The 24,025-nt window shown below is 71.7% G+C and overlaps 3 protein-coding genes across 3 annotated transcripts; 1 reads left to right on the top strand and 2 right to left on the bottom strand.

Moving 5' to 3' along the window:
* Positions 1–7,041: 7,041 nt before the first annotated feature.
* RPS21 (ribosomal protein S21) lies at positions 7,042–8,000 on the top strand. Its single transcript, XM_037501165.2, has 5 exons — positions 7,042–7,102; positions 7,230–7,290; positions 7,567–7,702; positions 7,782–7,837; positions 7,918–8,000. The coding sequence occupies exons 2-5, from the start codon at positions 7,241–7,243 to the stop codon at positions 7,925–7,927; spliced, it is 252 nt and encodes an 83-aa protein (XP_037357062.1). The 5' UTR covers positions 7,042–7,102; positions 7,230–7,240; the 3' UTR covers positions 7,928–8,000.
* Positions 8,001–8,016: 16 nt separating this feature from the next.
* CABLES2 (Cdk5 and Abl enzyme substrate 2) lies at positions 8,017–15,872 on the bottom strand. Its single transcript, XM_037501153.2, has 10 exons — positions 15,487–15,872; positions 12,177–12,248; positions 12,017–12,109; positions 11,676–11,753; positions 11,172–11,280; positions 10,843–11,008; positions 10,338–10,438; positions 10,071–10,177; positions 9,599–9,803; positions 8,017–9,529 (listed from the first exon to the last, which is right to left on the bottom strand). Exons 1-10 carry the CDS (start codon positions 15,870–15,872, stop codon positions 9,389–9,391), a joined length of 1,458 nt encoding a protein of 485 aa, XP_037357050.1. The 3' UTR covers positions 8,017–9,388.
* A 1,620-nt stretch (positions 15,873–17,492) lies between these two features.
* RBBP8NL (RBBP8 N-terminal like) lies at positions 17,493–23,310 on the bottom strand. Its single transcript, XM_037501659.1, is given in 13 exon segments — positions 17,493–17,623; positions 18,997–19,114; positions 19,199–19,251; positions 19,549–19,609; positions 19,830–20,481; positions 20,798–20,964; positions 21,062–21,144; positions 21,256–21,390; positions 21,580–21,672; positions 21,891–22,003; positions 22,205–22,300; positions 22,686–22,728; positions 23,250–23,310. Coding segments are annotated over 13 exon segments (1,806 nt in total).
* Between the last annotated feature and the right edge of the window lie 715 nt (positions 23,311–24,025).

Raw genomic sequence — 24,025 nt, forward strand, 5'->3', positions numbered from 1 at the left:
TCCAAGGCCGGTGTCTGTGGCATCTGCTGGGCCCCCAGGCTCTCCCCTCTGTCCCAAAGCTCAAGCCTCCCCAAGCCTCCAGACCCCAAGGCCCAGCCTCCTGGCCCTGCGTGCCCCTCCCTGGCCTCCTCACTGAGCACTAAGTGCCCAGCAACACCCAGGCCCTTGCAGGAGCCACGCCTGCTCCGGCCCCCCCCGCCGTGCCAGCACCCCCCGCCCCCCCCCCGCAACAGCCCCTGTGGCCCTCCAGACCCCGCCGTCCTCCACCCACTTAACAACACTGTCCTGGTTTTACTTATTCTGCCCACTTTTATTTTTTATTTTTATCTGTTTATTTTTTTTTTTTTTTTTTTTTTTTATAGAGGCATGCTTTATTTATTTGTTTGCTGGTTTGTTTGTTTGTTTTGTTTATACATGCACTGGGTACAGTCAGAAGTGCGGGAGGGCGAGAGAATTCACCAGAGCCAGAGCGGGGAGCAGAGCAGGCAGAAGGACCGAAGTGCACTGCTGAGGGGAGCAGCGGGCGGCAGGAGGGGTCTGCGCGCCATGTGGGACCCTCCTCTGGTGGCCGGGGAGCAGCCGGGGATCGAACCGGCGCCGCAGAGGCCGCGGGCAGCTTCGCAACCCAGCGCTCAACCGCTGCGCCACCGGGGAGGCCCCTGTTTATTTTTTAAAGATGTATTTATTTATGCACACAAGAGCTGGGGTACAGCCCAGAGGTGTGGGGAGTGAGAGGACCCACCAGAGACAGAGCAGGGAGCAGAACAGGCGGATCCACTAGAATCCACTGCCGAGGGGAGCAGCGGGGAGACGGGAGGGGTCTGCTGCGCCGTGTGGGCAGCTTGTGCTGCAGAGGCTGCGGACAGCTCCACAGTGCAGTGCTTGGTGCTTAACCCCTTGCGCCACCAGGGAGGCCCTTCTACCCTTTTTTAAAAAAAGATTTATTTTGGGCCTCCCCGGTGGCGCAGCGGTTGAGCGCTGGGCTGTGAGGCTGCCCGCAGCCTCTGCAGCGCTGGTTCAATTCCTGGCCGCCGGCGAGGGTCCACCAAAAAAAAAAAAAAAGATTTGTTTTATTTATTTATGCATACAAGAACTGGGGTGCAGGCCAGAAGTGCGGGGGTGGTGGTGAGAGGACTCCCCAGAGACAGAGCGGGGAGCAGAACAGGAGGATCTACTGGAATCCACTGCTGAGGGAGCAGCGGGGAGTCAGGAGAGGCCTGCAGCGCCCTGCGGGTCACTCCCTGGCCGGGGATGGGCTCAGGCTGCTGCGGTGACAGCCTGAGGGTCGACCCTGAGGCCCCCGGGGAGGCCCCTGTTCTGCTCTGTTTGACTTTCCTGTTCCAAGCCTTGTGCCGAGCAGGTGCTGGGCCCAGTGCCCCCTCGGCCTTCCCACTGGCCTGGAGGCCCCAGGTGGATGAAGCTCAGTGGGGCGAAGGCTTGGAACCCAGACTGGGGGCCCCTCCTGCTGCCCGAGGCCCTCCTAGCGGCCACTGTGTCCCAGCTGCCCTGCAGATGGCCTGGTCTCCTCAGCCGGCGCCGCAGCCAAGCCCAGAGGATGGTGGGCGCTGCCCTGGGGTGAGGTGGCACCAGCACCGGGCGGGGCGGGCGGGGCCACGCGGCCCAGACACGTGCCCGCTGCTCGCCCCAGAGGCGTGGGCTGGCGTTTAGGGCCAGGAACCCAGGATGCGCCCCAGGGGGCCATCCGCCAGGCTGAGTCATGGCCTCCCACCCGTCCCGCCTGGCCCCTGTGCGTCCCGGCCGCAGGCGGTGCCTTGCAGGGCCCATAGGTGGGGCTTCCCTTGGGGTCACCAGTGCTTCCAAGGCGAGTAGCCCGCCACCCCCGCCATCTACTGTGACCCCGATTTCATGAAGAGCCCTGGGCTCGGGCTGGCCCTGGGGCGGGGGGGCTGAGCCGGGCGAGCAGGAGCGGGAGGAGGCCCCTGCCGACCCCAGGCCTTCCGAGCCCCAGGGGAGGCGGGTGGTGGGTGGACGCGGCTCCAGGCCTGTTTGCCTCCAGTTTCGACATCTAGGAAACGTGCGTCCTGTGGCTCCTCTGGGGAAACTTCCTGCGGGAATGTAAACAGCCCCCCCCCCCGGGGGGCCTCTCCCGGGAGTCAGCTCCCGCCCAGAGCTGCCTCCGCTGCCTGCGCCCTCCCCGCCAGAGGCCCCGGCTCCGTGGGCCTGCGGCCGCTCCTCACGCTGTGCCTCCCCTGGGGGGGCTGTCACTGCTAGAGCCTGGGGCTGGCGCCGCCCCCTCACCTGCGAGGTGCTCCCCACCTGGGAAGGCCTGTGGCTGGGGCGCCCATGCGCTTCCCACCAGGCCAGCAGAGCCCGGACACCTCGGCTAGACCCCTGGGCCCCAGAGCCGGAGCCGGCAGAGCCATCTGGGCCCCCGGGAGGTGGGGGCGGACCCCCCAGAGCTGCATCTCTGCCAGGACAGCGCCGAGCCCCAGGCCTGCCCACCCAGGGCGAGGAATGTGCAGGAGCCGCAGGGAGAGGGCGGCCGGCTCCTGGAATTCCCCAGCCCTGGCACCAGCCCACCTGCCTGGCCCTGCCCCACCTGTGCTGCCAGGGACCCGGTGCGGGGTGGCGCCACCAGGGCCGGTCACTCCATGACCAGTCCCTCCTCAGAGAGGCCCTCACTGGCTGGCCCCGGTGGCGCACCCCCCTCAGGAAGGCTAGGCCCCCAGAAGCTGAGGCCAGGCAGTTGCGGCCTCCCCGGGAGCCCCCGCTCCTGGCAGGGCCCAGGTCCTGGGGCGCCATGGGGGGCCCACTGCCGAGACCCTCCCTCCCAGGCCCAGCGCTCACTCCCTGGGTCGGGCACCCCGGGGCCCAGGGCGCCCCAGCCTACCGCTTGGTGCAGGGACAGCAGCACCCGGCCGGCCCTGCCCCTCGGGCTGCTCCTCAGAGTGGCCAGACATGCTGGGCCTCAGGGCCCCGGCGGGCAAGTGGGAAGTTGCCCAGAGCAGACCGGGACAAGCCCAGGCCAGGACCCCCGCTGGGCGGCACCTTTCAAAGCAGACCTTCGCCTGGGGGGCCCCCTGTGGCAGCACTGACCGCCCAGCCCCCCCAACCCCTGGGCCTTTCGGGACTGGAAATGAGGGACAGGAAGGGACTTTCCAGCCTCTACCCTGCACGTGGCTCCGCTGGAGCCCCACGAGCGCCCCGGGAACTGGGTATAGGGTGGGGCTGGGGGTGCCCTCTCCTCCCCCCAGCGGCCCAGGGCCTGGGGGCCCACGTCTTACCTGCCACTCCCAGCCTGAGGCCAGGTCCTCGGCCCCAGCTCCTGACTCGGTGACCTGAGGAGCGACTCCCCCGGCCTCGGCTTCCTGCTCCCAAGGTGTGTCGGGGGGGGCCGGCCAAGGGCCCACTGGCTGCTTGGGGCCTGCCCAGGGGCTGGACCGCGGGACCTGGGGTGCACCCCACCGCCTCCCTGGCAGGAGTGCGCAGCTCCCGAGCACACCGCGCAGCCCCCCCAGGTGAGGGAGGGCCCAGCCGCGCCGCCTCCCCCGCGCAGGGCAGCTGCCGGCAGCAGCGGCTCACTCCAGGCGTGGCTGTGTGGCCGTGGCGTGGCTCACCCTCCAGGGCCCGGCGGCCCCCGCCTGCCCCTCACCCGCCCCCCAAGTGGAGGAGAAAGGCTTCAGCTTCCCCAGGGCGGAACTGAGGCGCAGCGGGCCGCCTTCTCCTCGGAGCCTGAACTCCGGCCGGCTCGGCCGCGGCGCCCTGGCCTCCAGCCCACGTGGCCGCTGTGTCCATGGCACGAGCCAGCCGGGCGCCCGGCACGCCAGGTCGCAAGTTCCTCCCTCCGGGTCACTTGGCTGAGGCCCGCTGCGGCCCCGCGGCAGGAGATGGGCGCCGGGCGTGCCTGCCCTCGAGGCTCCGCTCGTCCCGCTCAGGCCCTGCCAGGCCCCAAGCATGCGCGGCCTCTGGACACGGGTGGGGAGGGGCCGGCCACGCGCGGGGCAGACGGAGGGCGGCAGGGGGCAGACCTGGGGCTCGTGCCCCGGCCGCGTGCGGGTTCTGGGGTTCCCGCGGAATGAGAAAGTCCGATGAAGCCGAAAGAAAGCCCGACAGAACGCTGTAAACAGCGCGCCGAGTGGTGGAAGGGCCCGGCCGGCCGCAGCTGGGCCTGAGGTGAGCCCCACGGCGGGGGGTGGCGGGGAGGCCTCCACCGCCGGGCCGGGCAGGGCTCTGGTGCTCTCTCTCTCTCTCTCTCTCTCTCTCTCTCTCTCTCTCTCTCTCTCTCTCTCTCTCTCTCTCTCTCTCTCTCTCTCTCTCGGAGGCAGAGGCCAGGCGCGGGGACCGAAGGACATCCTGGTCCTCACGGTTCCCGCCCCGCACTGGGTCTGCCTGAGCCGCTCCTGACCCAGAAGCAGCTTCCCCAGGAGGGGAGGGGCTCCCCCGGAAGGGTGCGGGGCCTCAGCCCACCTGGCTGCGAGGCGGGCCTGAGGGCCGTCGGGAGTGCAGAGGGCTCTGCACGCAGGTGCAGTCACCGGCCCGGGCAGCCCTACAGGGGCCGCACGCGCCTGGCGGGGGACAGTGAGCTTCCGGGGCCCCCAGCGCAGGGCCAGTGAGACAGCAGAGAGGGTGCCGTGGAGTGGGGTGGCGATGGGGGCGACGGGGTGAGGACCGAGGGGCCCACACCTGTCTCGCGCTCTGCAAACCGCGCAGTGCTGACGTGCAGGGTGCCGGCTGCTCCCGGCCCTCCCTCTCCCCGCCCGGCCTCTGGCGCTTTCCTAACCTAGAGACCCCCCAGGAAGCTCAGCAAGAAGGGACAGGGGCTGTCCAGGGAGCCTGCGGGCCAGCGGGTCCTCCCCTGCAGCGCCAGGCCCAGCTCTTGGCCGCCCCCCCGGGGTCGCTGGGAAAAGTGCAGGTGGCGCGCGGGGAAGCAGCGGCGGTTCTGAAAGAGGAGCTGATTCCACCCGGCCAGGGTGGGGTCCCAGGGCTCCCCGCGCCCCACCCTAAGGCGGGCATGTGCGTCCTGAAGCCCTTGAAACTATTTTTATTGTGGTAAAATACACATAGAAAAGATACCATTCGGGGCCTCCCCAGGGCGCAGCGGGTTGAGCGCAGTGCCGTGGAGCTGTCCGCAGCCTCCGCAGCGCGGGTTTGATCCCGGCGGGCCAGGCGGACTCTCACGCGGTGCCACCTCTCCCGTCTCCCCCCGCTCCCCCAGCCGTGTGTCTCAGTGGGTCCGCCTGCTCTGCTCCCCACTCTGTCTCTGAGGAGCCCGCGCACTCCTGCACCTCTGGCCTGCACCCCAGCTCTACGCAAAAATAAAACTAAAAAAAAATCTGAACTCTAACCCTAACCCTGCTGCTGCCCAGTCTTGGGGCCCTCGAGAGTGGAATTGGGGCGTCCGCCTTCCTGGGCCTGACGCATGGCCTGTGGCCAGCTCCCTGGGGGCGTCTTCAGGACAGGCCTGGCGGGTGTGGGGACGGTCCCCAGCGGGACACCAGGCCTCAAGGCTGGCCGGGCCGAGCCACAGGGTGGCTGCTTCAGGCTGCCTCTGCAGGGTCCTCCGCAGTCGGTTCATGGCCCTCGAGAGCTTCACTCCGCCGCTGGGGCCTTGGCCTCGTATCAGGGAATCACTGCTGAGCCTGGCGGCCTCAGCGTGAGCCCTGCGTTTTCTCCGGGTTGTCAGGTTTAGGGCTCCCCTGGGTCCGCGGCCCATTCTGAGCTAGTTCTGGGGTAAGGGCCGGCGAGGGTCTGCTGCCGCAAGAAAGCGGCCCCTCCCCGGGCGCTGGCCGGCCCGCCCTGGGCCCACACCCGCACTTGGCGCGGGGCCCTGCGGCCCTGCAGTGGGGCTGCGGGTTGGGGCCTGTCCCCCGGGTCGCCTGGCTCCGAAGTGCTCTGGCTGCTCGGCCGAGAGCCGGCGCAGGCTGTTACTGTCAAAGTGAAACTCCCGTCACGCGCTCCCCGGAGGACTGTCTCAGCCCGGCTCGGAGGACCGAGTCTCCGGCGTCCGAATGGGCTCCCGGCTGATCCCACGCGGGAGGCGCAGCGCGCGCCCTCAGCGACCCGCGCCCCCGCGGGCGCCCACGCCGGCCTCAGGCTGCCCCGCGCGGCTTCTCCCGCCGCCGACGGGCTCTTGTCGGGGCGGCAGCACCACCGGGACGCGGAGCCGGCGCCGGGCTGCCGCGGCCCGAGCTCGCCCTGCGGCCGGGACCCCAGGCCCCGAGCCCCGCGCGTTCCGGGATGGGCTTTTGTCTTGACCAGAAACGTCGCGGGGGTTGGGTGTCCCCGACTCTGGGTTGCTCGAGGGGGGGGCTGGGGCCCGAACAGGGGGGGAGGCCCCCCCCCCCCCCCCGCCGCTCTCTCTGGCGCGGTGCAGGGAACCGGGACTGCGGCGGCGCCGGGAAGGGCGCAGGGTCCCCGCAGGGCGAGGGGCTGCGCGCACTCCCCACGCGCGGCCGGCCGCGGGCCGACCCTGCCCACCCCGGCTTCCTCAGACGCCCGGCCCGCCCGCCCGCCCCGGCCCGCCCCGCGGGCGTCGGGGTCCTCGGCCCCCAAGGCGCGGGGGCAGCGGCTCGGGGCGGCGCGGCTCCCTTCGGGCGAGGCCCCGCGCGCAGCGGACACGCTCCCGGGGTCGGGCGGGGTGACTCGCGGGGACGCGCCGGGGGCCGCCGGCCCCGCCCCCCGGGGCCCCCGGGCCCGGCCCGCGCCCCGTCCCCGGCCGCGGGCACGTCCCGACCGCGCTCTGCGGCCGCGCCCGCCCCACGCGCGGCGTCCCGGGGCTGCGGCACCGCGGGGGCCGTCCGGGAAGCGCCGGCTGCGGCGCGGGGCGGCCGTCGCTGACGCCCTCGGTCCCGGGGGCCGCGGCTCGGGCCCCTCGCGGGCAGCGCGCGCGCACGGCCGGCCGGGCCGGGCCGGACAGACGCGCCCCGCCCCCGCCCGACGGAGAGGCGGGGCCGGCGCGGGGGCGGGGCCGGCGCGGGGGCGGGGCGGGGCCGGCGCGGGGCGGAAGCGCGTCACTCCCGGGCGGGGCGCGCAGGCGCCGCGACCCGGAAGCGCTCGCCCGGACCCCGCCCCGCGCGCCCACACCGCGGCCCCGGCGCTCCGCGCTTCCTCTCTGCGCTCGCGCTCGACGAGGAGGCACCAGGTGGCGGCGCGGGCCGGGCGGCGGACCGCGGGCGGGGGGCGGCGGGCTGGCGCGGGCGGGCGGCGGGCGGCGGGCTGGCGCGGGCGGGCGGGGCGGCCGGTCCTCACGCGCGCGCGGGGCTCCGCAGACGCCCTCACCATGCAGAACGACGCCGGCGAGTTCGTGGACCTCTACGTGCCGCGGAAATGGTGAGCGCCCGCCGCCCGCGCCCCCGGCCCCCGCGCCCCCCCGGCCCCCCCCGCCCCGCGCCCCGGCCCCCACGGCCCCCGCGCCCCGGCCCCCACGGCCCCCCCGCCCCGCGCCCCGGCCCCCACGGCCCCCCCGCCCCGGCCCCCCACGGCCCCCCCGCCCCGCGCCCCACGGCCCCGCCGCCCCGCGCCCCGGCCCCCACGGCCCCCCCGCCCCGCCCCGCGCCCCACGCCCCACGGCCCCGCCGCCGCCCCGCTCACCGCGCGCCCCCGCAGCTCCGCCAGCAACCGCATTATCGGCGCCAAGGACCACGCGTCCATCCAGATGAACGTGGCCGAGGTGGACAAGGTGACGGGCAGGTTCAACGGCCAGTTCAAGACCTACGCCATCTGCGGGGCCATCCGCCGCATGGTGAGTGCCCGTCCGGCTCGCGGGGCGGGGGCGCGGGCGCCCGAGGGGACCCCGGCCTGACCGCCACGCGCTTCTCCAGGGCGAGTCCGACGACTCCATTCTCCGGCTGGCCAAGGGGGACGGCATCGTGTCCAAGTAAGGGGGCGGCGGGCGGGCGCGGAGGGGCGCGCGCTCCCGCGTGGACGAGGCTCTAACCCGGCTCTTTTTCTTCCCAGGAACTTTTGACTGATGAGGCATTGTCATAAATAAACAATAAAAAGCTTGTCCGAGCCTCGGCGCCTGGTCTGCAGGGTTGGGGCACGTGTGTGTGTGTGTGTGTGGGGGGGGTCAGCTGGAAAGGGATGGGGCACATGGGGGGTCAGCTGCAAAGACACAACCTACGAACTTGCAAAAACCAAGTTTTACTTTCAAGCACAAATACAGTAACACCATTTGGAACAGATTGTGGCACAGCTCACGCCCCACCCTGGCGCCAGGTGCTGAGGGGGCGGCCCCACCTCAGGGTCTGGGTTGTGCTGGAGTAGGAAGGGTGGGTTGAAATTTGGCTTCAGTGATGACCCCCCAGGGTAGCTCTTGAGGGCCTACAGAGGAGATGGGGGAGGGGCTTCAAACCAAAAAGGTAGCCCCAGTTTGGCAAATAACAAAACCTTCCTACATAAATAAACTTAAATTAGCACATCTATCAAGCTCTAAAGCAGGTGAGCTCCCAGGGGGCACCTTGTCCTTGGGCTAAGCTGTAAACCAGAACACCCTGCTGCAAGCAGGGATGGCATCCATCCTGTCCCTGCGCTGGGTTAGAGGGACCACGTGGGAGAGGATGGGCTCTGTGATAATGGGCAGAGTGAGCAGCAGGGCCTGCACCCCTGGGGGCTCGGGCCGGGGTGATGGTGGTCAGGCGCCCTGGTGGGTAGCAGCAGCCTCTGCTGAAGCACCACCCACGTGGTTGGCATGCAGGGCCTTGCCCTGGGTCTCTGGTCACCGCAGCAGGGGTGCAGCGTGGTCCCTTCAGAGGTCACGACCCATGAAAAGTCCAGGTTCTCTGTCCAGTGACGCTGATGGTTGGCAGGCTGGAGCCCTGGGCATGGGATCCACACGAGCAGGCCTGCGGACACGCTTGGCCAAGACCTGTGTGTGGGGGGCGCAGGGTGCCGGGCCAGCCAGAACAGACCCCTGCTTGGGCGGGGTGGGGTGGGCCCACAGCCTCCCTATTGGGGTCTGTGGTTTCAAGTCACTTTCCAGGCTTCCGCGCAGAACCAAACCCCAACCTACACTAAATACGTGGTTTTTCTTGGTCAGCATATTGCTTGGCATGGAGCCGGGAGCCCCATGACTGTCCTGAGGTGCAGCCTGTGGTCCAGAGAGAGGCGGGGGCAGCCCTGGAAATGCCAAAGGCGGCGCAGGAGCAGGACTCACAGTGGCACTGGGAGGAACAGATCTGAGTGCCCCGGGGCCAGGCACCAGGCTTCCCCACACCGACTCTGCAACTCAGCACTGTGGCCGCCCAGACAGCCCTGGGCCAGTGGGGCAGGCTGGGGAGTTCAGGCTCCAGGCCTGCCCCAGGCTTATGCCATACTGAGGTGCCAGCGGCCCTGACCCCAAAACCGCACTTATTCACGTGGAACCCGGCTCTCGCGGCGCCCCGGCGCGCTAGGCTGGAAGCAGCATCCTCCGGAGGCGCAGGGCACGCTAGGACTGCTGCGTGAGGCGCCGGTAGTGCGGTAGCACCTGGCTCTCGGGCAGATACAGCGCGAGCTCCAGGGCCACCAGCACCGTGAACTCGAAGCCAATCAGGTCCCGCCGGTTGAATCGGAATCGCTCCTCCAGCTTCTGCAGGAGAGAGGGGTCAGCGGGCGCGGGGGCGGTGGCCTGGCCCAGGGGGTGGCGGCTCCTACTCACATCGATGAGCTGCTTCACCTCGCTCTTGCGGAGGTCGCCGCTGATCTTGGCGCCCAGCAGCACACAGGCGCCCGCGCATAGCTTGCGGTTCTGCTTGTTGAGCTTGCCCTGCAGGACCAGCTTCTCGAAGTAGACGTAGGCCAGGGACACGGCCGCGGGCTCCAGGCTGCACTCCTCTGACAGGTTGCGCATCTCCCGCTTCAGGCTGCGGGTTCACGGGAAGCCAGAGCTGGGGCTGGGCCCGCCTCCAGCACACGCAGGGTGGGGCCAGGAGGGCGGCAGCAGAGGGGTCGGGCCTCACCTGCCCCTCGCTGGGCCTCTGCACCCCCAGCAGGCCTCAGACCCCGCTCCAGTGATGGGGCCGCGGGGGAGGCAGCGCTGCTGCTACTGACCTGTGCAGAATGGGCTGGGAGGGGCCACGCGGGCACCGGGTCCAGGGCCTGTGGCGGAGGGGTGGCTCACCCTTCCTTACCTCCTGATCTTGCTCAGCGTCAGCTTGATGTGCGGGAACTTCTCGCGGAAGGTCTCGTTCATGTCCTTCTTGAGGTCCGAGGGCTTCACGTACTCAATGACCGTGGTCTGCAAGAGAAGGGTGCAGGGTGGGCGCGGCAGCCTGGGGCCGTGCATGCCGTGGGAGCGGTGCGCGGGCCTCAGGGGTGGCCGGCGCTGCTCTTGGTGACTGGCCGCTGGCTCCGGAGCCCGGGCCGCTGTGGGAGGGCGTCTGGCGGGCGCTCCCTACCATGTAGGACGCGAAGATGAGCACCCTCTTGTGCTTGCCGCAGGGCCACTGCGGGTCGTCCAGGAGGTTGGGGTTGTACTCCAGGGTGTCCCCGTCGCTCCCTGCAAGCAGACAGCAGTGCTGCTCCGCCAGCCCCGGTCGACTGGCTCTGCCCGCCCAGGCCCACCCGCGCTCTATGGTGCCCGGGGAGCAGCAGGGGCCGAGGGCAGGGTGTAGAACACAGGCCTGGGGCTCCCGGTCCAAGGGCCCTGGCCCTGCAGCCCCTCCCCGCTGAGGATGGGAGGAGGCCCCTTCCCTGGAGCCACCTGTGGCTGGCTTCCCCGCTGCTTTCAGGGAGTCCCCCCTCCACACCGCAACCCCCCAGGCCCAGGCTGTCTGCCCTCAGACTCAAGTGGGGCTCCTCAGTGGAGGCCACTCAGTGTCCCTGGCCAGGCCAGAGTGGTCACCGGCCCAGCTAGGGCCTAAGGGCCCACCCGGTCCCGTGCCCGGCAGGGTGTGGGGCTACCTAGTTCTGAGCTCGCTGGCACCGGCTTGGCGGAGGCAGGCTTGTGTCTGGAGCCCGGCAGGGTGCGGGTGGCGCTGGGCCGGGGCGGGGCGGGCGGGCCGTGGCCGTCGGGCTTGTGCACCACCAGGGCATTGGTTGGGTACAGGAACCTGGCGTAGGACACCACCTGCGAGGCAGCCGCGCCCGCCGCTGGTTGGTGGTCCTGCCCGCGCCCTCTCCCCCCACCCCGCCCTGCTGGGCCATCCAGCTGATGTGCTCAGGATGAGCAGCTCCGGGCCGTCCACCCCCGCCCTCGGGTGCGCCCCGTACCCCGGGCGGAGCGCCATTACCTTCCCGTCGGCCCCCAGCTCCACGCCTTCCAGCTCGAAGACCATCTCGGAGGGCACAGCGACGCCCCCGGACGGGTGCCTCTGCTTCTGGCTGTCCACCCTGAGGTCACTGCGGGCGCAGGACGGGGGAGGGGTCTCCTCTTGCTTCCTGCCCAGCCCAGGGGCGGTGGCCGCTGACCCGTGCCCCGCGGTCCCCCCAGCCCGCGCCCTCTGCCCTGTCACACTCGACCGGCTGGGTGCAGGCCCCGCCAGCGGGCGTCCCCACAGCTGGCCGCAGCCACAGGCTTCCCCACCGGTGGCCGCCTCCTCGCCAGAGTCCCGCCGAGACTGCCCGTGCGGGCCCCGGGCGCGCCCCACTGCATTCAGGCAGCTCAGCAAAGGCAGGGCTAAGCCTGCCCTCCCAAGAACCAGGCCCTGGGGGCATCGGGCCCAGAAGCTTCCACAGGAGCCTCCGCTGAGTGGACAGGAGGCGCCCCTGTCGGGCCCCCCGACGCCCGAGCTCACCTGACCCGCAGGCCGTCGCCGTAGGGCAGGACCGAGAAGGCCGCGCACAGCGAGCGCTTCGCGCAGATCAGCACGATCCTGGGGGCACATGGGCCAGGGCGGGGGGCACGCGTGAGATCAGGGCACGACAGTGGTCTGGCCACCCCAGCTCCTGCTCTTTTCTGGCCGGGCAGGGCACTGCCATGGGGGGTGCGGAGAGGCGCCCGGGAAGACCAGGAGGTTGGGGTTGTACTCCAGGGTGTCCAGGAGGTTGGGGACTCGGGAAGACGCGGAGCCACGGGTGGTGGGGGAGGGCCTGGGGTCCTTTGGAGGGGCAGCCACGGGAGCGGGGGGATGCCCACCGGCTGCTCCTCGTGTCGTACTGCCGCATGTTCTTGATGAAGTGGGTCTTCTTCAGGCCCTTGTGCCGAGGGGACCCAGAGATGGGTTTGGTCCTGCAAGGACAAGGGCGTCACTCCTGTCCTGCCCCGGGCGCGCGGGCCAGGGCTGGGCCTGACTCACCTTTGGACAGAGGCGCAGCCCACAGGGTCTTCCAGGAGCTCCAGGGAGCAGCGCTGGGAGGCGACGCGTCTTCTGTGAAGGACATGGGAGAGTTGGGGTGCGCTCCCAAGGGGACCCTTGTCCCAGAGCTTCCTCGAGCCCTGGCCCAGCAGGGCTGTCCCAAGACCAGAACATTCTCATTCAGTTCTTCCTCCCTGTGCTGCGCCCACTGCCTCCCGGGCCGTGTTCCCAGCGGAGGAGCGCGTCCTCCCCCATGGCCCATGGGCCCCGGCCTCCGCCAATATTCCGGGGAGCCCGCCATAGCGGGGACCCAGCGGCTCCAGCACGGCCCGGCGCAGGGGGGTGTGGACAGCAGGTCCCCACAGGAGCCAGCCTGCGGTGCTGCGGGCAGGCCCCGTGTCCTCACTCAGCATGGCCCACCCCCAAGCCGTACACGCCATCTCCGCAGGGAGTGTGCTGGCCCGGGGCAGCCATAGAGGGCTTCGGGGCTGGTCTTCCAGGGCACTCCCCTGACTCGGCTGCACCCACACCCTCCCACCGGGCCTCTGGAACTTTCCAGGCCTCACAAGCACAGCCTGCAGGCAGACGCCAGACTCAGTGGACCTCTGAAGATGCCGTTGAGCAGGCTGGGCCCGCTGTGGGCGGGCCTGGGCCAGAGGCTTCTGGGAGTGGGGCCTCAGCCTGGCCGCACAGCAGCCATACCCCGGGAGCGCCTGGGTTTGTGGCCTGGGGCGCACGGCGCAGCTGCCCCTGCACACGCCGCAATGCTGCCTGTAGGAAGGCCTCAGAGTGGGCGTCCAGGAGACAGTGACGTCTGGAGAGGTGACGGGGCTCAGTAGACCTGTCTTATAAAAAGGGGTGCGCATAGGCACGCTGCGTGCAGCACGCCTGCAGGGAGGCCACAGGGGAAGCCCAGCCCTGGCCCTCGGGCTTCCGGCTGCTGCTGGTCAAGCCCTGGCCCGCCACGCTCTGGCCCGGCAGCCCCGCTGGCCATGCGCCTGGAGGAGGTACAAAGAGCCCCTGGACCGTGCTGCCCAGGCCCTGCCTGCAGGGTGTAGCCCCACACTGCGCCCGTGCTGGTAGCAGAGAGGCCCGGCAGCTGCCCGGAACACAGCCGGGGGCGGGAGTTCTGAGACTATCCTTGACCTGAGTCCTTTCCTGCTCGCTCAGTGAGTTCTCCACACGACAAAGGAAACTGGAGCTTGGGGCCTCCCCGGTGCCGCAAGGGGTTAAGACACAACCTATGAAGCTGTCCGCAGCCGCTGCAGTGCCGGTTCAATCCCCGGCCAGGGAGATGCCCACATGGCGTGCAGACCCCTCCTGTCCGCCCGCTGCTCCCCTCCGCAGTGGGCTTCGGTCAGTCTGCCTGTTCTGCTCCCCGCTGTCTCCGGTGAGTCCTCTCACCCCCGCACCTCTGGCCTGCACCCCGGCTCTTGTATGCATAAATAAATCAATCTTAAAAAAAAAAGAAACAGGAGCTGTGGAAGCAACTAGAATTGTTTCTTTTTTTTTTGTTTTCTGTTTGAAGTGAGCAAAGCCAGGCCGGCCAGAGGGGGTCGGCTGGGGCGAGGGGTCGGGCAGGGTGAACAGAGAGTGGGGACGTCCCGGAGCCCAAGGAAGGCGGCTCTGGCGCCAGCGCAGCCTCGGTGGGGACGGGCAGAGGGAGTCCAGCTCTGCCCGGAGCTGCCCGGCTCTCAGGCTTATTTCCTCGGGTAATTGCCCAGGCGACGCCTGAGGCTCCCCGGAGCACCTGCATGAGGGGACCTCACGCTGGAGGCCCTGCAGTGCCAGCACCCCACTCCCCAGAGCCCACCTGGTCCTCGCGGCCTGGCACTGGCCTCTGCCGGCTCCCGACTCTGCCTCCTGGCTCTGTCAGACTTCCCCAAGCCCGTCCCGAGCGCAGCAGAGGTAACCCGCTCTCCAGCCACCCCATGTTAAGTGGGGCGGAGGCTACCCCGGTCTCTGCACCCAGTGCGAGTCCGCTCTCGGCGCTGCACACGGCAGGGCCACGCTGACAGGCGCTGGTGGGAAGGGGAGTCCGCGGGAGACACGGCTGCCGATGCGGTGCCAGCTTCCTCTGCTTTGTAAGGGGAGCCGGGAGCCCCAAGTGCCCTCTGTGGCCCCCCTGCAGGCATCTAGAGCTCCGCAGCCAGGGGGTGCAAGTGGGGGCCTGGCCTGACCCCATCGGCCGAGTCCCGGCCTGGCAAAGCAGAAACACCCGCGTCCCATGGGTGGCCCAACGTGGGCCGGGGCTGGCTCCGAGGCCTCTGGGGTCACCACCTCCAGACTCCAACCTGGGTGCTTGAGCTGGAGCAGGAGGCCCAAGCGCAGCCCAGGGAGCTGGTGCCCCGTCCTGCTGCGCCTTCTCCCGCTCAGGCCCGCAGGGGGTCGGGCTGGGCCGTGGGACTGCATTTGGTGCCAACAGAGCCCTGTGCCCCATTGGCTGAGGGGCCGGGCCGTGCGGTGTGCGCAGAGGGCGGGCCTCGGCGGGGCAGCCCACAGAGCTGGTGGGATGGCTGGACTCGGGGTGCACCCTGGAGGGCTTGACAAGGCGCCTTGCTTTGGACCCCAGCCAACACCCAGCACCTCAGCCTGCCCAGGCTGGGGGCATGGTAGGCCTTGGGCAGTGTGGCCTGGATGCCCTCCAGGCAAGACCCGTCCCCTCTGGAACCCGGGGATCCCATGGGACTCCCGCTCAGAGCCCCTGCACCCCCCCCCTGCAGGGTAGGCCTCAGGCGGTGGGTGGCCAGGCGCTGGGTGGCCAGGCGCTGTGGCCTTGAGGGGGGACCATGAGGTGCTGTCCATCCTGGCTCGGAGCCCAAATCACCCCAGGCCGAGGCGGCAGGCGGGTGGAGGCGCCCCAGGTCATGGAAGGGCCCAGGAGGCAAGGTGACCCTGGCCAGTGCTCTGGGGTGGGGGCAACAGACTGGGGGGCAGAGCTTGGGGCGCCTGGAAGTGGAATGAGGCAGGGCTGCTGGGCGCCAAGGGGACAGGGGCGGGCCTGGAGATAAGGGGAGCAAGACCGGGAGTCCAGGTGGGTGGGCCGGGGCCTGAGGCCAGGGCGCGGGGCGGCCCTGGCCACAGAAGCCCCTCGGGGAAGTGCGGGTGGTGAGGGCGGTGAGGGTGGTGAGGGCTGCCTGAGCCCAGTGCCTGGCCTGGAAAGCGCTGGGCAGGGGGTGTGTCCAGGGCCGGGGCGGCGCCGACCGAGGGGCCGGCACCCCGGCCTCGGGGGCGGGCAGAGCGCGAGGGGCCCCGCGCCCAGGGGCGCCCGGGTGGGGGCCCCGCCCCCCCGCCGCCCGCGCCCACTCACCTCTGGCGCTGCCCGTCCAGGCCGAGCCCGAGGCCGAGCCCGAGGCCGGCGGGCGCGGGGCTGAGCAGGCCCTGGGGCGGCGCGGCGCGGGCGGGCGGGCCGGCGGGCGCGGGCGGCGCGGGCGGCGCGGGGGGCGGGCGGGCGGGCGGCGCGGGCGGCGCGCGGGCCTCGGCGGGCGGCGGCGGCGGGGGCTTCTCGCCGCCGGGGCCGGCGCTCGGGGGCCGCCCGTCCAGCGAGATGTTGCTGAGGAAGAAGAGCGCGGCCTGGCGGCGCCGCGAGTCCCCGCGCCTCCGGGCGGGCGGCGGGGCGCGGGCGGGCGCGGGGCCGGGGCCGGGGCCGGGGCCGGGGGCAGGGCCCGGGGCTCCGCCCGCCGCGGCCGCGGCCATCCTCGACTGAGCGCGCCGGCCGCCCGCCGCCGCCGCCGCCCGCCGCGCGCACGCGCCCGCGCCCGCCGCTCATTGGCCGCGGCGCGCCCGCATGCAAATGCCGGGCCGGCGCGCGCGCCCATTGGCCGGCTCCGGGGGCGCGCGGGCCCCGCGGCCGTTCCGGCGCGCCCGAGGGAGCGAGCGGGCCCCGGGGCCGGGCCCGGCCTGCGCGCGGGTTCGCGTCCCCGCGCGGGAGCCGGGGCGCCCGCGCCTGGCCTGCCGCATCGGCGAGGGCGAGACGGGCCCCGCGCTCCCTCCCTGCCCGCAGGGCCGCTCCGGTCCTCGTGTCCCGCCCCGGAGCCGGCCGCCTCTGCGTCTCGGGGCGGGTCGCGCCCCCGCGTGCCGCCTTCGGGGCTGCCTTGGGCCCGCGGCCTCAGGGGTGCGGGATGGGCTGCGGTCGGGCCGGGGGCGCGTGGGGAGCCCACCCGGGGCGGCGCTGGTGTCCCCCAGGCCCTCCGCGGGTCCCGGGCGGGGGGGGGCGCGGAGGGAGGACCGGGCGTGAACGCATGAAGGCAGCTGGCGGCCCTCGGGGTCCCCGAGTGACCCGCACCCCTGTGGGCCGTCACCCCTCGCCCTCGTGCCCCCTCAGGCGCACCCCGCGCCCAGGCCCCGCCTTTCCCTCTGCCCTTCCAAATTGGCCCCGCAGGCCGCACGGTATCCCGCGCCAGCCCTGGCCTGGACCGGGTGTGAACGGGATTCGGGTTTTATTTGATTTGATTTCAGAAAAAGCCGCTTTTCCCGACAGGGAGACCTGGCCGCGCGCCCCCCGGGCTTCCCTCCGGGCTCTCAGCCCCGCCTCCCGCCCCCGACCGGGGAGCGGCTTCCAGGCCTCCTGGCCCCGGGAGCGGCTTCGAGCTCGGCCCCCGCCTGTCCCCAAGGCCCTGCGGCGTGGGTGCGGGACGCCCCTCCTGGGAGGCGCTGAGACCCCCCAGAGTGTCAGCGCCCTGGGGAGCAGAGCGCCCCGTGCTGAGGCGGAGGCCTGGCTGTCCAGTGGGCAGTGGTGAAGCAGGACCTGGGACTCGGTGGTGGGGAGGGCGGCCCTGGGCGGGGGCTCGTCTCTGATCTTGCCCCCCAGTGTCCCACGCCAGCCCCCAGGGAGCGACCTCCGGCTCCGGATGCAGTCGGGAGCCCCTGAAGTCATGTGTCCCACGGGCGCGGGCAGGCTGACCGGCGCTGCCAGTCGCACATGCCAACCTTCCTTACACCTTCGTTCTCCTGCGCCGGGGTCCCCGCTGAGGGCCCACCGCAGCCTCCTTGAGCCCTCACCGACCTGCACCAGTTTGTGGATCCACGAGGGGGCGCCCGAGACCGCCGCCCGGCCTCTGCACCTGTCAGGGAAGGAAGCGGGCCCAGGAGCTGGGCCGCCAGGGGCCGAGGGCGCTGCCTGTGCACGGCGGGTACCCCGCCTTCCGGACCCCCAGTCCGCAACAGGAAGCAGGTGCTGGGGTGAGGGGGCGGCTGGGCAGCGGCCACTGCAGAGATACATGGAGTGGGAGGGTCCGGAGGCCATCGGAGGCCCCCTCGGCCTTCCTGACCCCACTGAGGCTGCTGCTGGCTTGGACGTGGGGTCCCACTGGCCCGCTAGGCCTCCTCGCAGCTGCTGCTGTCCAGTGAGTGGCTGCCGTCCACAGGCTCCCTTGGGCTCCTGGGCCCCCGGTCCCCTGCTGGGGGCTCCCTGGGGTTCCTCCTCCCGGGGCGCGGCTTCTCAGAGGCTGCGGGAAGCATGCCGGGGTCGGTCAGGGGGCGGCGCAGAGCCGGGCAGCGTGTCCTCACCCAGGCCTGGTGGGCCCGCCTGGTGGGGTCAGCTTTCTCCGGACAGCGGTGGACACCGGAGCAGGTGGCCCAAGTGCAGGGTGAGCGTGGGGAGTTGGTGGAAGGGCGGGCCCTCTGCCAGCCGCGGGCCCCAGGACGCCTGTCCCATCCTGCTCTCTGCCTGGCAGCAGGCCGGGCATTCATGACAGCCTGGGCTTGGGGGAGACCCTCTCAGAGGCCTGAGACGCTGGTGGTACCTCCACGGGTGCCCGGGGCTGGGCCTCTGGGGAGGGCGTCTGACCCTGGGACGCTGGCAGGAAACGACTGTGAGGGGCCCCAGGACCAGCTCTGCTTCCGGTTGGAATCCTGACCCCTGTACCGGCAGGAATCGCGGGCAAGGTACCTCTCCCGTCTGCGACTCAGTTTCCCCACCCAGGAAACACCGAATGCCGCCTCTCAGGGCACCAGATACAGGGTGGACGGTGTCCTGGCACGTGGCAGGCTGGCCGCTGGCCCCTGACTACCGTGCGCGCACACCTGCTGGGGAGCCCTGCCCTGCCAGGGGGCTGAGGGGCTGGGCTCGGTGACGGGAAGGGAGGCAACCTGCCCCCAGCTGACCACATTCCCAGGATAGCTTCTCAGGCCACCCAGGAGGAAGTGGCACCTAGGACAGGTGTGCCCACCCCTCGTGGCTCCCGAGCTAACAAGGGGGTGCCTCCTGGCCACTGGGCAGTGTGGGGGCCCCTGCCCACCGTGCCCTGGGCCACATCAGGTGGCACCCACTGTCAGCTCGGGGAGCAGAGGTTCCCAGGCACCTGCGGGCCTGGCCTGAGCTGCGGGAGCAGCTGGGCAGCGTCAGGCTGAGGGGCCCGCCCACACCCTGGTGTCCGCGGCTGGAAGTGGGGAGGCACCATCTCCCGCCCGGGTTCGCTGCTCCTGTGGGACCAGGGATGCTGTCCCAGGTCAAGCTTTGCACAGCTGGGAGCTTCCCTTAGATCCCCCAGCAGGGAGGGGGCACGCCACACCTCCGTTGCTGCACCTTCCTGGGTGGGACCGGGAGAGAGGTGGGGGTGGCACGCAGGGCGCAGGGCTGCTGTGGCCAGGACGCCCCTCCCAGGTGATGGAGAGGCCCCAGCTTCATGCCGTGAAGCTCAGGTGTCTGGGCCTGGCCCTCTTGGGGGTGTGCAGGTGCAAAACCGGGCTTAGGTCGATGGGCCTGACGAGGTTACCCCGGCTCCCTTTGGGACCTGGTTTCTGGGTTCCAGTCCTCAAGCGGGCAGAAAGGCGGGGTGGGGCCTGGGTGCTGCACCGACCTCTCCCTCCCCCCCAGTACCTGCAGTCCAGGGCTCTGAGGCCCACTTCCTCTTCCGCTGCTGGCCCGGCCCACGCTCCTGGCCACAGAAGCACCTGGGCTCCTCCCCTAGCAGGCTCCGCGGGGGGCTCAGGCCCACCTGGGCAGAAGGCAATGGGGTCAGAGTGAGGTTCCCCCCACCCCCCGCCTCGGCACCTGGCAGCGTGGCCTGCCCGGGACCCACCTCACTGTCCGAAGTGTAGGAGTCCAGCCACTGGCCATCAGCTTCACAGGGCTCTGCAGAACACGGTGTGGGGGGGGGAGGCAGGTCAGGCCAGGCTGGTGGTCAGAGTCCAGCAAGCCCGGCAGGAGGGGAGACTGCGGGGCCTGCAGCGCCCCCGCTGCCTCTGGCTGTGCTCAGCTCGGAAGCGCCTCCTGGCCCCAGCCCACCCCGCATCTGCAAGAGGCGGCCCGCCTCCCCAGGGCCACCTCCCCCACTGGGGTGCCCTTCCTGGGGCCTGTCCTCACCTGGGGGGCCATCAGCCTCGGGGCCCTGGGGGTGGGGGGACGGCCTTGGCCTCCTTCTGGTCTCACCTCCAGGCCCACCTGGGGAAGGCAGGCTGGGGCGGGGCGCCGGGAGGGCATATGTGGGGTCCTGGGAGGAGCAAGTAAGCGGCTGAGTGCGCCTTGGAGGCCTGCCCCCCTCAACCCCGCCTGCCCCGCCGGGGCCACCGCCCAGCAGTCTCCTCTGGCTGGCCCCAGCCCCTCCCTCCTGAGCCCCGGCCTGTGGGCAGAGGGCAGAGCGCCCAGCTGGCTGCTGGCCTGTGTGGGGCTGGTGGGCTGGGGCGGGGCCCATGACCTGGGCTGGCCCTCACCTTGGCAGCGGGCGGCTCCTCCGGCTCCGGCGCCCTGGCTCCCTGGGCGCCACCGCTGAGTGCCCAGGGGCTGCGCGTCAGGGCGGGTGGCTCGCCTCCCAGGAGGGGCTTGGGGCTGGGAGCATGAGCTGCGGGGGTGCGCGACCCCGGCCTGACAGTCGGCTTGGGGGCATCCCGGCCCCGGCCCCACTCCGAGAGGTCCAGGGGCTTGTCTGGGATATAGTCCCCTGTGGCCTCCTCTCCCCTGGGGCTGCGCAGGCCTATCCTGGCCCCCTGCCCCTTGGGGCCCTCTGAGTCGGAGCCAGTGGGCGGGGAGGGCGGCGTCCCTCCTGGTGTGGGCGGGCCCCTCAGCCTGGCGCTGCCCAGCTGCTCCCGCAGCTGCTGGGCCAGGAGCAGGTGCAGCGGCCCCTCTAGCCGTGGGTCTCGCCTGTCCACCTGGGGGCCTGTGGGCTCCTCCCAGGCCTCCGTCTCCCTGGCCTTCAGGCCCAGGCCCCGGGGACCCCTGGGGGCTGAGGCTGGGGCCCCAGGGCTGCTGTGGGGGCTCCGAAGCTTCAGGGACAGGTGGCAATTCAAGAGGCAGAGGTGGTTGGCCTGGACGGAGCGCTTCAGGGATTCGGAGGCCCCAGCGGGGGACTGGGAGGCCCGCAGGAAGCTGTGGGGGGAAGCTCTTGTCACCCACTTCCCAGGGAAGCACCCAGGCCTAGGGAGCTAAGGTGTCGAGGGCAGGCAGGCCCCCCACTCTGCAGGCCAAGCCCTGAGGGCAGCCGGCACCCAGACCCTCGCAGGCAAGCATCTCCCTCCGCCCCAGGGGCCACCCTCTGGCTGCCCGGGGACTGTGCGGGAAGGTCCCAGGGTGGGACCCAGGGGCTGGGGGGCTCCTGGGGGGACTGGCCCTTCCCGCAAGCCTGGCCAGTGGAGGCCAGCCAGACCTGAAGCACTGAGGCTGCCCGAGGCGTGTGCGGCCCCACCTGTCCAGGGGGAGGCTGTGCTCGAGGCGGGGCGAAGAGGGGGTGCTCCTGGCGGGCGGCAGTGGGGGCGTCCCATCGCTGGAGCCCCGGTCGGCGGGGCAGGCCCAGGAGCCGGGCCGGACCAGGGCAACGGTCCCGTGCAGCTGGTTGGAGATGCGCTGGGGGCTCTGTGGGGACACGGGTCAGCGGCGCCCCCCACGCCCGCACCGGCGGCTGCCCCTGCCCCGCCCGCCCGCGCTCCTCCAGGCTCTCCGCCGCCCTCACCGCATCCGCAGCCCGAGGCTCAGGCAGGCCCGCGCTGGGGGAGGTCCTGGCCGTGGGAGACGCCCCGGGCAGCGCCGACTCTTCTGCGGGAGGAGAGGCAGGGGTGTGGGAGGCGCTTGTGGGGGGCTCAGCCCGGAGGGGCTCCTCAGACCCCAGGCCTCTCCTGGCCCCGTCGCCCCCCCAAGGGCCTGCACCTGGGGGGTGGTCCTGAGCCTCCTCCTGGCCTCCCGGCAGCTTCTCGGTGACGCCCTTCCAGGCGCCCGGGGAGGGGAGCAGCAGGGGCGAGGGGGGGTTCGGGACACGCTCCCTACCCGGGGGGTTGGGCCTGTCTCGGAGAGATGGAGGCAAAAACGGGGTGAGGGTGGCAGTGCTGGGGTCCCCGGCTGCTCCCTGGGGCTCCTGAGCTCTCGGCCACGAGGTCTGCTGTGGAGATGCCCACAACCCCCCCGCCCCGGTGCCTGCCCCCTAGTGCAGGTGTCTGTGGCGGCGACTGCTCACCCCACACCCCGACCACTCACCCCATACCCCGACCGCTCACCCCGCGCCCCGAAGTCGCTTCACCTCCTCCTTCAAGGCCCCGTTCTCCTCCTGCAGCCGGTTCATCTCGTTGGCTGCGAAGGGGCTCTGGTTAGCGGCCCCCTGGCCCCTGGGCCTGCCCCCACCGGCCCCCCAGCACCCGCCGCACAGCTGGAAGGGTGAGAAGTGACGGGCCCCAGTGTGACGCTTCCCTGGGCCCGGGGCTGTCCCCCCTCGCAGAACCCTTGTGACTGAGTGACCGGCCGTGGGGTGTCCCACTGGTCCCCCTGTGCCCCGCCGGGGCCCAGCTCACTGAGGACAAAGAGGTGCCGCAGGCTCTGGAGGAGCGAGGTCTCGAACTCCTGCTGCTTCTTCCTGGCCAGCTCCTGGGTGACCAGGCAGCGGTCGCACAGGCCGGCCCGCAGCCTGGGGGGGTGTGTGCTGAGCGGGCTGCGCCCTCGTGCCCCCCAGCTGCACCCCGCGCCCCGCCCGTGCCCACAGTTTGGGAGGGCCCTGGGGGGCGCCGCTGCCCCTGCTCCGGGAGCCCCGTCTGGGGACCGGTGTGCCCCAGGCTCTACCTGTGAGCCCTGTGGGTGCCCCCGGGTGGGGCGGGCGGCCAGGCCTCACCTGTTTTCCAGCACACGCAGGTTCTCCTTCAGCACCTTCTGCTGCTCCCTGAGCTGCTGGTTCTTGGCGCAGAGCTCACCCACCCTCTGGGCGTCCCTGCGGGCACAGCCGGGTGGGCCCTGCGCTCCCGGGCCGTGGCCCGCCCCCCGCGCCCACCAGCAGGGCCCTGAGGGTGGTAGTTGTGCCTGCTTGACCCCGTACCCCAAATGGGAGTTGCCCCTGACCCCTGGGGACTGTCCACCGCCTGTGCCTGGGATCCCAGAGTCCCCTCTCTGTGCGGGGAGCAGGGAGCACCCCCAGCCCCAGCCCTCCCAAGCAGTGTTCCCATTGCCAGTTCCGGGGGCGCCCGGGCGGGCTGGGGTCACGCCCCGCGCTGCCGGTTCCTCCAGGCGCGACAGCAGGCTGGACCCACGCCACCCCCGAGCCCGGCTTCCCTTCCACGTCCCGCACGCTGGGCCGCGGGCAGGCGGCCCCGACTCACCGGCACCTCTCTGAGTTCAGCTCCAGGAGCTTGTTCTGCAGGCCTGGGGGCCGGGAAGGGGCGGTCAGCCCAGCCCGCCGCCCCCCGCAGCAGGGAGCCTGCACCCCTGTGCCCCCTTCCAGCCCGGCTCCCCTCACTGCATCCAGAGGCCGCCCCGGCCTGGTCCGTCCTGGCCGCCTGGGGCCCCGGCTGGACTGCGTCGCTCTCCCGGGCCCGGTTCTGATGTTAGCCTGGAGGGCCCCCCGCACGTGTCCCAGGAGGGGCTGACGGGGGGCCCGGTGCTGCAGTAAAGCGGGCTCTTGGGGGACCCGGCAGGCGTCCTCGCCCTCTGCGTCTGGCCTGGGCCCTCTGGGTCCCCAGGAAGCCTCGGGCCTTTGGGCGCTCGGGCGGACGGGGCAGCGAGGCCAGAGTGGGAGCATGGGCAGCAGAGGGCGCTGCTCCTGGTCGGGAGGGGGGGCTGGGGGGGGGTGCGGGTGGGCGTCTAGAGGGGCCGGGCCGGGTCAGGGCGCCTGTCAGAGGGATGTGGAGGAGACATCGGGGGCCGGCTGGAGGGGGGTTGCTCACCCAGCACCTCGGCCTCGTGCGTGTCCTTTAGCCTGTTGAGCGCCTCCAGGAAGCTGTCCATGGCCGGCGGCCCCTCTACGGCCCCGCTGCTGCCTGCCTGCCGCAGGAGGGAGGCCTGTCGGCGAGGGGGCTGGGGTGTCCAGGCGCTGGGGCAGGCTCGGGGCTCAGAGCTCCACCCTCTGCGGCCTAGGGCCGGGCGGTCCTGGGGACGCCACCCGGGGTCCCGCCCGCCCCAGCTCCTGGGCGGTGACAGGAGCTGCTCCCACACCCCTGTTCCCAGCCGCCTGCAGCAGGCGGCTCCCGGGCAGTCCGAGGGCAGATGGGCCAGGCCCCAGCAGCCTGTAGCCCAAAGCCCCCTGGGGGATTTTGGGGTGCCGGGGCTGTCTCCCCAGGAGCCAGGCGGAAACACCCAGCTGCCCTGCAGCTGGCCCTCATCCCACTGGGTCTCGCTGCCCCCAGCTGGGAGGCAGCGCCAGGCACACCGGGCACCGCTGGGCACTTCCCGGCCCCAAGTGCCCCTGCTCCCGGCCACCCCCCAGGACCCTTAGTTCCTGCAGCGCGCCCTCCCCTGCAGCCTGCCCTTCACAGCCCTCGGTCTCCCCCCGCTGCGCCCCCAGGGCCGCCTTCCTGGGCCCCGGCCCCCTGCATAGCTGAGGCGGGAGCCTGCCAGGGCTGAGGCCAGGGCACAGCCTCAGGTCAGTGGCGGGGCCTGAAGATGCCCCGGCGGCTCCTGCACTGGAGCCGAGCCTGCGCGGGTCCCCGCCCACGGGAGGGAG

This window comes from Talpa occidentalis, unplaced genomic scaffold (assembly GCF_014898055.3).
Source record: "Talpa occidentalis isolate TD23 unplaced genomic scaffold, MPIMG_talOcc4v2.1 talOcc4.10, whole genome shotgun sequence".
Classification (NCBI taxonomy): domain Eukaryota; kingdom Metazoa; phylum Chordata; class Mammalia; order Eulipotyphla; family Talpidae; genus Talpa; species Talpa occidentalis.